We start from the raw sequence: 14,556 nt of genomic DNA on the forward strand, positions 1-14,556 counted from the left end.
GACTTGTGGATTTGAATCATTATTATTTTAATAATAGTGAATAAGCATAAGAAATAAATAGAAAGTACTTTTTATTCTATGCTCCTGGTTTTCACAGGATAATAAATGACTGTGCCACCTGTCACATTTATCTCTGTCCTTTCCAAAGTGCAATGCCCAAATCATGTTTGTGTTAACAAGAATACAGTCACTATCAGATTCATCACAGGTAAAAATGAGTAAAACAGGTAACATCCTAAACCTTAATTACCGATATTCATCTCTGGACCAAAGGACACCAGGAAAGAGACTGTGACTGAACTCATATGACCCATTCCCTTTATCAGAAAAGAAAGTTATCTATCCAGCTCCATTTATGAGCAGCCAATCTCATTGCTGTTCTGTTCAGCTCAGACCCTGACAGCTAGAATGCTAACATCTAGGATTACAGTCTTTGATGGTAGAAGGTGTGCTGATGTAATGATGGCAATGGTAATACTGGGGTCTGTAACTTGAAAATCACTTCCCTGGTTCATCTCTTTCTCCTATAAAACCTACGTGACTCATTTGTCAAGCCTCTGACCCTACATGCTAAGCAGGTAACATACAATCTTGCTTATCCTTACAGCAAGTGACCTGAGAATTATACACTGAGATCCATTTTGTTGATGAGAGCCCAACAGTAACTTGCCCAAGGTCACACTGGTAATAAGCATCAAGCCAGGACTTCCCTGTTGGCTTAGATGGTAAAGAATCTGCCTGCAGTGCAGGAGATCCAGGTTCAATCCCTGGATTGGAAAGATTCCCAGGAAAAGAGAGTGCCAACTCACACCAGTATTCTTTCCTGGAGGATACCATGGACAGAGGAACCTGGCGGGCTATAGCCCATGGGGTCACAAGAGCCAGACCCAACTAACAACTAACACTTTCACTTTCAAGCCTAAAACCCAAGTCTGAGTGCCCAGCCTCTGCCATTTAGGGTATATATCATGTTTCTTCTGTCTTCCTGGAGTTCACTTAGCCCACTCTTGGTTTCATTGACTTCTTCTCATCCTTCAAGATTAGGCTCAAATGTCACCTCTCTCTGTCTACACCATCTTAGAGGAACATCACCCTTTCTTTTCCTCCCAGTTCAGTTCAGTTCAGTCTCTCAGTCGTGTCCAACTCTTTGTGACCCCATGAACTGCAGCACGTCAGGCCTCCCTGTCCATCACCAACTCCCAGAGTTTACCCAAACCCATGTCCATCGAGTCGGTGATGCCATCCAACCATCTCATCCTCTGTCGTCCCCTTCTCCTCCTGCTCCCAATCCTTCCCAGCATTAGGATCTTTTCCAGTGAGTCAACTCTTCGCATGAGGTGGCCAAAGTATTGGAGTTTCAGCTTCAACATCAGTCCTTCCAATGAACACCTAGGACTGATCTCCTTTAGGATGGACTGGTTGGATCTTCTTGCAGTCCAAGGGACTCTCAAGAGTCTTCTCCAACACCACACTTCAAAACCATCAATTCTTCGGCACTCAGCTTTCTTTTTAGCCCAACTCTCACATCCATACATGACCACTGGAAAAAGCATAGCCTTGACTAGACAGACCTTTGTTGGCAAAGTAATGTCTCTGCTTTTAAATATGCTATCTAGGTTGGTCATAACCTTCCTTCCAAGGAGTAAGCATCGTTTAATTTCATGGCTGCAATCACCATCAGCAGTGATTTTGGAGCCCCAAAAAATAAAGTCTGACACTGTTTCCACTGTTTCCCCATACTACTTAGTTAATTATCATCGTCTGCTATTATCTAGCTAATTATGTACTTTCTACCCTTCCCCACTTGAATGTAATTCCCACAAGAGCAGACCCCCTTATCTGTCTTGGTGACAGTGGCATTCCCATGTGCCTGGAACAGTGCACAGCCCTGGGAGATATGCAGTAAATATCTGCTGAGTGATCAATGAGTGAATTCTATGTGTTCTGTCTGGAACATGCTCCTGCAGTGCTGGCTGATGCCTGGGTCTCAGTCATTGTTTGTGAAATGTTGAAGGGACTCAAAGCAGAGTTCAAAATGTTGAAAGGAAAGAGTACCCCCAGAGGCCTGTGCCCTCAGCGGTCGCAGCCTTCACAACATTCAGAGGAACTGAGCTTCTTGATTGTGGTCTGTATAAAGTGTTAGTGTTAGTTGTTCAGTCGTGTCTGACTCTTTGTGACTCCACAGACTATAGCCCACCAGGCTCCTCTGTCCATGGAATTCTCTAGGCAAGAATGCTGGAGTGGGTAGCCATTCTCTTCTCCAGGGGATCTCCCCAACCCATAGATCGAAGCGGAGTCTCCTGCATTGCAGGCAGATTCTTTACCATCTGAGCCTCCAGGGAAGCCCTGTGGTCTAAGACTGCACACAATTAGAGCTTAACTGTTATGACTAATTTGTAACATTTACATGCAGTCTGGGTGCCCAGGCTTTTTCAACTGGGCTCCAAAAAGTCCTAGGGTTTTAGGGAGGTGTTTCAGGGTCTTCTATGTGGAAAGAGAAACCGGTGTGGAGTGTAAGTGGAAAGAATTCTAAATCACCATCTTCTCTTCAACCAGGGAAGCACCACTTCTACATGACTTATTTGGGTTTCTCTAGTAGCTCAGTTGGTAAAGAATCTGCCTGCAGTGCAGGAGACCCAGGTTCAATCCCTGGGTTGGGAAGATCCCCTGGAGAAGGAAATGGAAAACCACTTCAGTACCCTTGCCTGGAAAATCCCATGGACAGAGGACCCTGTTGGGCTGCAGTCCATGGGGTCACAAAGAGTTGGGCACGACTGAGCGACTAACACTATACACTATATCACTAGTGAGTTGGAAACTATCCTTCCGGAAAAGGAGGGGTGGGATGAGTTGGGAGACTGGGATTAATGTATATATGCTACTGATGCTATGTATAAAATAGATGACTAATGGGAACCTATGCACAGCACAGGGAACTCTGCTCCGTGCTCTGTGGTGACCTGAATGGGGAAAAAAATCCAAAAAAGAGGCAATATATGTATACGTATAGCGAATTCACTTTGCTACATAGCAGAAACTAACACAACATTGTAAAGCAACTATATTCCAATAAAAATTTGTTTTAAGCAATGGCTTAGTCATGTCCAACTATTTGCGACCCCATGGACTGTATTCCACCAGGCTCCTCTGTCCATGGAATTCTCCAGGCATGAATACTGGAGCAGGTTGTCATTTCCTTCTTCAGGGGATCTTCTCAACCCAGGGATTGAACACCAATATCCTGCATTGCAGGCAGATTCTTTACTGTCTGAGCTACCAGGGAAGCCCTTAATAAACTTAACAAAAGATTAAAAAAAAATTTTTTTAATGAAAAAATGATAACTGGCTCTCTAAAAGTCATGTCTGCCTGGAACCTCAGAATGTTATGTTATTTGGAAACAGTCTCGGCAGACTTAATTACTTAAGTAAGGTCATACATATTTGAGTATGCCCTAAACACAATGAGGATTTAGGGTGGGCTTTCTTGGTGGTCCAGTGGTTAAGAATCCACCTGCCAATGTGAGAGACATGGGTTCGATCCCTGCTCTAGGAAGATTCCACATACCGCAGAGAAACTAAGCCCGTGCACCACAACTGCTGAGCCCGAGCACCTAGAGCCCATGCTCTGCAACAAGAAAAGCCACCGCAGTGAGAAGCCCATGCACTGTAACTAGAGAATAGCCCCCTCTAGATGCAACTAGAGAAAAAAACCTGCACAGCTCAAAGACCCAGCACAGCCCAAAATAAATAAATAAAATTCAAAAATAAAGTGATTGAAAACCTCCTTGGAATAGCTTCCCTATGTCCTCCATATGTCTCATGCCCCATATGTCTCCTGCTCTGGGTCCAGTCCTAAGCCCCCAGGTACCTGGGATGTGCTCGCCTGCGGGGTGGGTCCTGCCATCATCACCGAGGTGTCTAGACATGCTTCCTCTCCGTTCTCCCATAAAAACTTCCCAAGTCTTTCCCATAATAACATCCCCAGATACCCTTCCGGCCATCCTCGGGTCGGGGGCGTGGGTACCTCGGAGGCCAACTTTGGCCAGCAGCCGGAAGAGCGGCAGGAGGATGACGTAATCTGGAGAGGCCGTCCTGCCCGTTTCCACCAGCGTCCGCAGAAGGGCTTCACTCCCACCCTTGCTGATCATGTAGCGAATCCTCCGGTCTGTGCCTGAGGGGGCGAGCAGAGGGGCCCTGAGTCTCATATAACTACCCTCCTGTCCTTAGAGCAGGAAGCAGATCTCACGGCTAGAGACTGAGCAAGCACTGATTCATCTCATCTCAGAGACAGTAAGTGTGGAGTTCATGAAGCATCTTGTGTAAAGTTGTGCTGTTAGGTAAGGGGTCAGGGGTAGGGGTGAGAGGTGAGAAATGGAGAAATAATGAATATTTGAGAACTTGCAGCAGGTATGATAATCTGAGCCTAAACTCTACTTTCCTAAGACTCTATGAAGTCTCAATGTACGTGCATACCTGTGCTGCATGTTATTTGTTGATGTTGTTTAGTCACTAAGTTGTGTCCAGCTCTTTGCAACCTCATGGACTATAGACTGCGAGGCTCCTCTGCCTGTGGGGATTCTCCATGCAAGAATACTGGAGTGGGTTGCCATTTCCTTCTCCAGGGTATCTTCCCAACCCAGGAATCAAACTCATGTCTCGTGTGTCTCCTGCATTGGCAGACAGATTCTTTACCACTGAGCCATCTGGGAAGCCCCATATCACATGTAAAGAAATATGCATATAGGCTGATGTATAATCATATACTTGATTAAAGTGAGAATATCAGTATCCCTCAGCTAATAGGTTTGAATCATCTATTAATATAAGAAGGTTTGGTTTGATAGCTTATCTAGAATAATTTCATGAGTGGTGTGAATGATTATTTTGTGCTGGCCTTCAGTAACTGATGTGAGGGACATATGGAAACAAGCAGAGTAATCCTTTGAGAAACAAACACATAATCATATATCTAGGGAGTTTTGAGGAAGGTCTGGGCTAAGGGAAAATATGTTGGTCTTTCTACCTTAGTTTTAAATAGGGCCCTCCCCCATCTTACCCCAGGATAAGCCCAAAGGCAGGGGCTACGTTTCAACTTGGAAGGTGACCCATGTGATTCTTTACGCTCTTGAACCAAGGTGGTCAACAGGGTGGAAATTATAATCAAAGAAGACTCTCTGATTTTTCATCCTCTACTAAAGGAGCAATAATCAGTACCTATTTCAGAAGGAGACCTCTGTGGTTTCATTCTAAGAGTTCCAGACACCACTGGACCAGCCAAAGGCAGAACTATCTCAGAGAACAAATGGGCTTCACCTACAGAGGGTGCCTCATGCAGAAGAAGAGACATCACCCTGCTACTGGAGAGCAGCCCAGCCTATGGTAAACCTCGATATGAGTCGGCCCTTCCTTCTGAAACTGTAACCTGAGGGTCTGGGGCTTTGGAGCGACATTCACTGTGGTATTTCTATTTGGTACGGATATGTCTTTCTAATGCAATGTGGCTGGCCTCATACAAGTGAAAGCTAAGTGAATGCTGGAATGCCCAAGAAGCTGTGTTTTCCAAGAACTTCAGGTGGAAAAGAGTTGATAGAGGTGGGACCCAGTTGACTCAGTTGATGCCACCATAGTGACTTCTGTCCACTTATCCCTGAAAATGTAATGGTTGATCACACTGCTAAGTCTAGCTCCTGCCTCGTCGTCCTGTCTCCACTTGACTTACGTAAGAGAGCTGCCGACACCTGGCTCTCTACATGGGCCATGATGAGGGAAGAGGGGGAGGTGAGAGGTCAAACCACTGAGGCCCCAGAGGTGAGATGTCACAGAATAACCACCCAGAGTCTAAATTCCTCCTAAATTTGGATCACTGTAGGGTGGGTGACATGATTGAAAAGGCCAAAGTGCATCCATCTTATGGTGATTTTGTCTGTCACAGAAAACTCGGAGCAAACCCCCAGGCCACACAGTTTCCTGGGAGACATCGCATCTACACGCCCCCACGTCCACCACAGGGGGAATGAGGGCATGACCTACTCACCAACCGAAAGTAGATCTCCGAGGAGCTGGAGGATGGTCAGGATGGACTCCCGGTCTGAGGAGCTCTGCAATGAAAGCAGATAGCCATCTTTAAGAAGGCAGGCGAGGGTACAGCCCACTGTGGAGAATCGTATGGAGGTTTCTTAAAAAACTAAAAGTAGAACTACCATAAAACCCAGAAATCCCACTCCTGGGCATATATCCAGAAAAGATGAAAACCCTAATTTGAAAAGATAAATGCATCCCAATGTTCATGCAGCACTATCTACAATAGACAAGACACAGAAGCAACCTAAATGTCTGTTGACAGATGAATCGCTAAAGAAGATGTGGTACGTGCGTGCATGCTCAGCCGCTTCAGTTGTGTCTGACTCTTTTCGACCCTATGGATTTTAGTTTGCCAGGCTTCTCTGTCCATGGGATTCTCCAGGCAAGAATACTGGAATGGGTTGCTATGCCCTCCTCCAGGGGATTTTCCCCCACCCAGGGGTCAAACCTGCATCTCCCAAGTTGCCTACGTTGCAGGCAGATTCTTTACCACTGAGCCACAGGGGAAGCCCAAAGAAGATGTGATACACATATACAATGGAATATTACTCAGTCATTAAAAATAATGAAATAATGACATTTGCAGCAACATGGATGGACCTAGAGATTGTCATAGTGAGTGAAATATGTAAGAGAAAGACAAATACCATATGATATCACTTACATGTAGAATCTTAAAAAATGACACAAATAAACTTATTGACAAAACAGAAACAGACTCATAGGTATAGAAGACAAACTTATGGTTACCAAAGGGGAAATGTGGGTGGGTGAGGGATAAACTGGGAGTTTGGGATTGACATGTACATATCACTACATATAAAACAGATAATCAACAAGGACCTACTGCATAGCACAGGGAACTCCACTCAATATTCTCTAATAACCTAAATGGGGAAATAATTTGAAAAAGAATAGATGCACATGTATGTATAACTGAATCACTTTGCTGTATACCTGAAACTAACACAATATTATAAATCAACTATGCATGCTAAATAGCTTCAGTCGTGTCTGACTCTATGCAACTCTATGGACTGTAACTCACTAGGTTCCTCTGTCCATGGGATTCTCTAGGCAAGAATACTGGAGTGAGTTGCCATTCCCTCCTCTAGGAGGTCGTTCCGATCCAGGGGTCAAACCCGGATCTCTTAAATCTCCTACATTGGCAGTTGGGTTCTTTACCACTAGCGCCACCTGGGAAGCCCATAAATCAACTATACTCTAATATAAAATAAAAATTTTAAAAAGAAAGAAGGCAAAAGAAGGGAGGCAGCATGATCAAGGGTATGCATGGGAATGAATGGCAGCTTCCTTCTGCTGAGAAAGACTTTCTACAATAAGGAATGGCTGAAGGGAGACTCCCCTGGTGGTCTGGTGGTTAAGAATTCACTTTCCAATGCCAGGGACTCAAATTAGATTCCTGGTCTGGGAACTAAGATCCCACATGCCTTAGGGCAACTAAGCCCATGCACCACAACTAGACAGAGACCCACCTGCCACAAGTAAGACCCCCAGCCAGATAAATAGATAAATAAATATTTTTTAAAAAGAAATGGTTGCCTGGTTTCTCTTTAAATAAAAACTGAAAAGGACTCACTGAGTGAAGCATCTCAGGGGCTCTAGCTCCATATTTAGCCTTCAGAAACTAGCAACATCAGCAAAATGGTAAAAGAAAACATTGATAGTTTAGGCAGAAACAGCAAATGAAAAGGGGCTTTGTGGGCCAAGGTAGCAAAGCCTTTGCTAATTTCAGAAGGCTTGGATTATTGTTCAATCCAGGGCAGAGAGCAGAAACAGAAATCCACTAACATGTTCAGATGGAAAAACTTCCCTGACTCGCAAGGATGAAATTTTATTTTCTCAAGAGACACCTGGGGTAACAAGAAATCTCATGATGCAGCTTCATGGGATATTTGCAATCGTTGACACACTCCCCTTTTTACACAGGAGAGAACACTGAGACCCAGGGTGGGGGGAGGACTTATTCAAGACCTCTGTGGTGATCCACAAAGCCAAATCCAAAGTACAGCGCAGGCCAGGCTTCCAAAAATCAGGCCAGTGTCATTGCATGGTAATACATTAATTTTCTAGCTCTCAAGAACTTCTTTACCTATAAGTTGCAAGTTTGCACCCATAAATATCACCTCTCCAAAGCCCCCACTCTCCAACCCCTGATAAGCATCATTCTATTACACTCTCCATGACTGCAAGTTCAGCTTTTTTAGATTCCATTTATCAGTGGTATCACACAGTATTCATCTTTCTCTGTTTGACTTATCTCACTGCACCTAATGCCTTCAAGGTCCATCTGTGTTGCTGCAAATGGCAGGGTATTCTTTTTCTCGTGGCTGAATAATATTCCACTGTATGTATATACATCTTCTTTATCCATTCATCTGTTGAGGGACACTTAGGTTGCTTCCATATCTTGGCTGTTATGAAAAATGCTACAGTGAACATGGCTGTGCAGATGTCTCTTCCAGATACTGCTTTCAAATCTCTTGAATATAAAGCCAGGAGTCTTATCTTACACCACTCACAAAAATTAACTTGAAATAGATCAAAGACTTAAATCTAGGACTTGAAATCATGAAACTCCCAAAGAAATCACAGGGGAAAAGAAATCTTTGACATTAGTGTTGGCAATGTTTTTCTTTGGTAAGACACCAAAAGCATATGCAATGAGATTGAAATAAACAAGTGAGACTACATTAAATGAAAGAGCTTTTGCACAACCAGGGAAGCAATCAACAAATTGAAAAGTCAACAGAATGGGAGGAAATACTCACACACGATGGGCTTCCCTGGTGGCTCAGTGGTAAAGAATCCGCCTGCCAATGCAGGAGATGCTGGATCGATCCCTGGGTTGGGAAGATCCCCTGGAAGAGGGCATGGCAACCCACTCCAGTATTCTTACCTAAGAAATCCCATGGACACTCTAAGCCTGGTGGGCTATATAGTCCATGGGGTCGTAAAGAGTCGGACATGACTTACTGGCTAAATAACAACAATTAAGATAATTTTTAAAATTTATTGGAGTATAGTTGCTTTACAATATTGTGTTAGTTTCTACTGTATAGCAAACTGAATTAGCCATATGTATACATATATCCTCTCTTTTTTGGATTTCCTTCCCATTTAGGTCACTCTGAACACTGATAAGATACTATTGTAAAGGTATGCTTTTACACACCAAATAAGGCAAAGAAAAGGTCCATTATGGACAAAACACCAAAATTTAATACTTTAACTCATCTTCCAGGTGTGATGAGACACCTGGGATTCCCTAGGCATTTGAGGTTTATACACTTACCAAGGAAAAGACTTGTATTTGCTCTAGGAGCTTCTCCACAGGGAGCTGAGCCTAATGAGGGCAGCCTCAGCATCACTTTTCTGATGCCTCCCATCACAGCTGCCCTGGACGCTAACAGTAGGCATCATTCTTTGAGTCCCCTCCAACAAATGTCATCCGCAGTTATGTACCGTGTCAGTGTTCCCTGTCCCTTCCCACCCTTTGGTCTCCCAAAATCTGAGAACAAGAACCAAGGCTCAGGGAAGCCACCGATAAATCATCCCAGGGAATTTGCTAGTCTTAGGTTCTGGTACCAATTCCATTGTAGGGGAGGTTCCCCCACATCCACAAACAATACTCTGGACACCATCAAGTTGTCCTACATTTCATCTCCATTCTGACACTATCCACCCGGAGATAACATCAGATTCCAGAGGCTGAGGGGTCAGTCCTACAAGATCGCCCGCCCCCACTTCAGACTCCAGTGGCAAGTCCAGGTTGTGACTCTACCTTCTGGCCAACACACTCGTTATAAATCAGAGGTTCCAATGAGCCCCTCTAACTCAGGGTGTCAATTACAAGTCTAGGTTGTTAACCTGTCCTTCCAGTTCATTGGCTATAAATTAAAGGTTCCCACAATCGACCTCCTCCTTGGGTGTGATTAGTTTGTTAAGTCCTCTCCCTGAACTCAGAGAAACATTTCCCTTTCTGGATTGCTAGTTTATTGTAAAACGATATAACTCAGGAACAGCCAGATATAAGAGATGCCCAGGGCAAGGTATGGGGAACTGGCACAGAGCTCACACGCCTTCTCCAGGAGCATCACTCTCCCAGCTCCTCCACCTGTTCACCAACCTGGAAGCTCTCTAAACTTCATCTCTCAAGTTTCCTGTTTTCTTTCTTTTTTAATTTTGGGGGGAGGGGGTCTCAGTTCTCTGAACCCATGCCCCTGCCTTGAAATGCGGAGTCTTAACCCCTGGACTGCCAGGGTAGTTCCCCTATCCTTACACAGTCTATAGATTCAACTTCTGGCTCTTCTACCTTCCCTGGAGGTAAAGGGGACTTGGGGTGTGCTGGGGAGCCAGGAGGACAGACTGAATGTCCCAACCTTCCAATCACACAGTCGGTTCTCCTGACAATCAGCTTTCCATCCTTAGGTGTGGTCCAAAAGTCAACCCATTAACTTAACAAAAGACAGCTTTATTGCTCTCATCACTGAGGATATTCCAAGGGTTTGGGGAGCTCTGTGCCAGAAACAAGAGGAAGACCAAATATCTATTTCTTACTATAAATCACAATATCACAGCAAGAATCCAGCCCTTTGAAAATGGACCCCAAGATGGCTCATGGTAAAAAAACAAAGTCCCTTCTCTGCAATGATGTTTCTGGATCCACCAGCAGGAACCCCCATAACTGCACTTCTTTCTGAAAAGAGGGAGGGGGATAAGTCATAAAAGCATGGCTGGGCAATATCATGTAACTTGGTATAAATGCAGGATTCATCAGTTAAATGTGAATAATGATCAAATAGGAAAATAAGAAAGGAAACAGGGTGCTGAGAAAGGAGCAAAGAGAAAAAGGAGAGAGGAAAACTAATAAAGAGGAAACTGATTGAAGAGGGATAAAAAGATCCATGTTTAATTTCCTTTCATTCAATTATTCATGCATTCCTCCCACAAATGCTCCCTGGAAATCATGTATGTTCCAGTCACTGGGCTGGGATACAAATGGATGGGAACACATTCAGCGTTCACAGGGCTCCAGGCGTGGCTGAGACGAACAGCTGGCAGAAGTTAGGACCCAGGATGGTTAAGGACTGTGACAAAGGCAAACACGGATGCTAGAAGAATTCAGGGACGGGTTATGTAACCCAGCCAGGCCCATGAGTGATACATCTGGGAAATCAGACAGAAGTGGGGCAGGAGTGATGCTGAAAGCTCAGCTTCTCTGAACACCGGTGCGGAATCATATCTCAGAGACAAGTTTTAAGTGAAGTAGAAGAGGATAGATTTACTGCTTTGCCAGGCAAAGGGGGACACAGAGAGCTTATGCCCTCAAAACCGTATGTCCCCAACTTAGGGAAGATGGTGAGGAGTTTTAGAACAGTTGTTCAAAGAGGGTGTGATCAGCTCATGGGCGTTCTGATGGGCTGACAGTGAGGTAAGTACAAGTCAGTATCAGCAGCCTTCGGGTCCAACCAGTCTGGGGTCTACATGTTTGTGGGCCACGTATCATCACCAATCATTAACTTCTCCCACCTGGAGGTGGTTTCAGTATCTGCGCGCGTGCTAAGTCACTCAGTCATGTTCGACTCTCTGTGACCCTATGGACTGTAGCCCACCATCCATAGGCTCCTCCGTCCATGGGATTCTCCAGGCAAGAATACTGGAGTGGGTTGCCATTTCCTCTTCCAGGGCATCTTGCTGACTCAGGGATAGAACCCGCGTCTCTTATGTCTCTTGCATTGGCAGGCAAGTTCTTTACCACGAGCACCACTTGGGAAGCCCTTCAGTATCTGCAAACAGCTCAAAGAGATCGTTGTGTGTATCCCTTGATGGGGTAACAGGGCCTTGCCCCAAGGTGGCTCTTGACGGTTGCTTTCTCCCCAGTCTTGCATCCCCTCCCTTCCCTCATTAACAACTGCTTGAATCTGTCCCTTGGAACTCAGGGAAGGTCATGGAGGATAAATGAAGGCTGTTTCCTGTAATCAAAGAAATGGAAGACACAGGAAGGCCTTGTGCCTGGGAGCCCCACAGGGCCCTGCACCGTATCAAGGGGGATGTTCCAACTGTGTCGCAGCCCCACTTACTCAGAGGGAAGCATGACAGAGTGTGGCAACCTTGGGGGATGAAGCTGATTCCAGGATGAAGCAGATGGTGAAGGGAATTGTGAAAGTCTGTGGACAAGAACTAGGTCTTACTCATTTCTGCATTCCCATGTCCTGAGGTGTAATAGATAATCGGTGTATTTTATTGGATCCATTTATCCAGCTAAGAGATTGCCCACTTTTAGTTCAATGCCCACTAATGCTCCCTGAGAACAAGCACTCTCTCCTAGGCTTCTGCTGTACCTTCCAGCAGGGAGACAGATCTGGGCATACGGAATCTACTAAATCACCGCCCCTAAATTGGTTTGACCTGTGGCCAACACAGTTGGCTGCACACACTCCAGTCTTTCTTCTATAATTGCTTCCCAGAAAATCCCATTTGTTTCAAGCCCGGGGCAGCAGCCTGCTGATGAAAGATACACACTCTACTTGTCCCCTGCCTGGGGAATGGGCCACAGTTCACCTCCTCTGTCTTTCTCCTTTTCCTATGATTGGTTAAGATGTGAGTATGATCCCAGATAGGGGCTTCCCCTGGTGGCTCAGCGGCAAAGACCCTGCCTGCAAATGCATGAGAATTTCTGCAATACAAGATACGTGGGTTCGATCCCTGGGTCAGGAAGATCCCATGGATCAGGAAATAGCAACCCACTCCAATATTCTTGCCTGGGAAATCCCTTGGACAGAGGAGTCTCGTGGGCTACAGTCCATGGGGTCGATAAGAGTCAGACATGATTTAGGCACTAAACCACTACGCCACCATGAGCCCAGATCTGGGTAAGGAAACTCAAATGGAAGTGAACTGAGAGATTCCAGAAGAGATTTTTCTCCAGGATTTAAAAAGGGAAACCATGAAAAACAAAAACAAAGCAAAAAGACAAACACTCTATTTCCTATTTGGGGCACTGTTGTCTGAGGACACAACCCTGGATCACTGGTGACATTGTTAAGCTGTGAACCAGCTCTATAAAACCACCTACCTATAGACTTTCATTGTTGTTCAGTTGCTCAGCTGTGTGCAGCTCTGCAACCCCGTGGACTGCAGCACACCAGGTTTCCCTGTCCTTCATAGACTTTCAGGTACACAAAATGCTAAGTATCCTCACTTATAAAAGCTATTTTCAATCATGTAGTTTGTCATGAAGAGGGAGAAAAGAAAATTTTTACACCTCTGCTTGCCCTTTTCCAAATCATGAGTTAATAAACAGGAAAGAAATTGATTTCACAAACTACGGCCAGCCCAAGAGAATCTTGCCATTCCCTCGGCACTAAGAGACAGTGTTGTCATACAGATATTTAGTTCATAATGTTCTCGCTCAGCTCTGAGCTAGAATGAATCAGCACAATATTGTTTTTCTTTAAGTAAAAATTATGGCTATCAGTGGAGGGAAAAAACACTCCACAAAATCTCAACTGGCATTAATATATGCACTGGTATATTTACCAATAAATATTTTACACTATTTAGAAGAATAACACAAAACCATTATCTCACCCACAGTAATTATAAATGAGCAATTAAAGAAGGCAGGATGTGATATGCCTCCATTTTCCTTTAATGATCCTTTTAAATGAATCATTGAGTAATTCCCTGTTGTTTAAGACTTTCCTATTAAAAAAAAAAAAGGATTTGTCAAGCTTTCTAGTAGAGGCAGGCAGCTGAAAGAACAAACAGTGTCTTTCACAGTCTGTGGGGTTTTGAACTACAATTTTCTCAAATACTGTTTTGAATTTGTTGCTCACTTGCTTTGAAATCTTTGTCTCCCTGTTGCCTTCCTTCTCCTGACTCTCCATGAAGATATAAGACCCTTCACATCACTCAGCTTCAGGGGGTTCATCTCCATCCACTCCCTCAACCCCAGTACCAAGTATATTGACCACAAAGGACCAGTCATTGTGCCCCAAACCCATCATGGGTTCCTGTGCCTTCAAAGTTTTGCTCACATTGCTTCTACTGATGGAGTATTATTTCTCCTTGCGAAGAGCATGAAACCTACTTGTATTTAGCCCATGAAGCCTACTTGTATTTCAATTCCAAGCTCAAGTTCCCTTTCTACACAGTTTTTCTACATTACCTACCTTCCTGGCACTCATTACCCAAAACTGCCACATGTCTGCATACGTTGGGCACTGTACAGCTACCAGGCATGCCATTCACAAGGACTACCACATAATCAATGCCCTCTAAAGTGGGATGGTGCCATGGCCCAGCCTCTTCAAGAACAGAATTATTTGCTCTAAATATTTGATTTCTCACAATCCATTTTGCCCCTCCTTTTATTAGAATTCTTACTAAATCCTAGTTAGTTTCTTGCCTCTCTGTTTTGGTTGTCTATTGCAGAGGTAACAAACCACC

The 14,556-nt window shown here is 44.5% G+C and overlaps 1 protein-coding gene across 4 annotated transcripts in view; it reads right to left on the reverse strand.

Annotated features, from left to right (window-relative positions):
- The window catches only part of AGBL1 (AGBL carboxypeptidase 1), an 867,141-nt gene that overhangs the window by 792,891 nt on the left and 59,694 nt on the right, over positions 1-14,556 (reverse strand). For 3 of the 4 annotated variants that reach the window (XM_081550439.1, XM_081550438.1, XM_081550444.1), the window contains 2 exons: positions 6,035-6,098; positions 4,025-4,171 (listed from right to left, as the gene is read on the reverse strand). In XM_081550439.1, coding sequence (XP_081406565.1) covers positions 4,025-4,148 — 124 coding nt within the window. In that variant the 5' untranslated portion in view covers positions 4,149-4,171; positions 6,035-6,098. Of the gene's footprint in view, positions 1-4,024; positions 4,172-6,034; positions 6,102-14,556 lie in introns of those variants that run through there. The other variant, XM_081550443.1, reaches the window with a different exon arrangement.

This window comes from Giraffa tippelskirchi, chromosome 12, assembly GCF_054371585.1.
Source record: "Giraffa tippelskirchi isolate mGirTip1 chromosome 12, T2T-mGirTip1v1.2.pri, whole genome shotgun sequence".
Taxonomy (NCBI): Eukaryota; Metazoa; Chordata; class Mammalia; order Artiodactyla; family Giraffidae; genus Giraffa; species Giraffa tippelskirchi.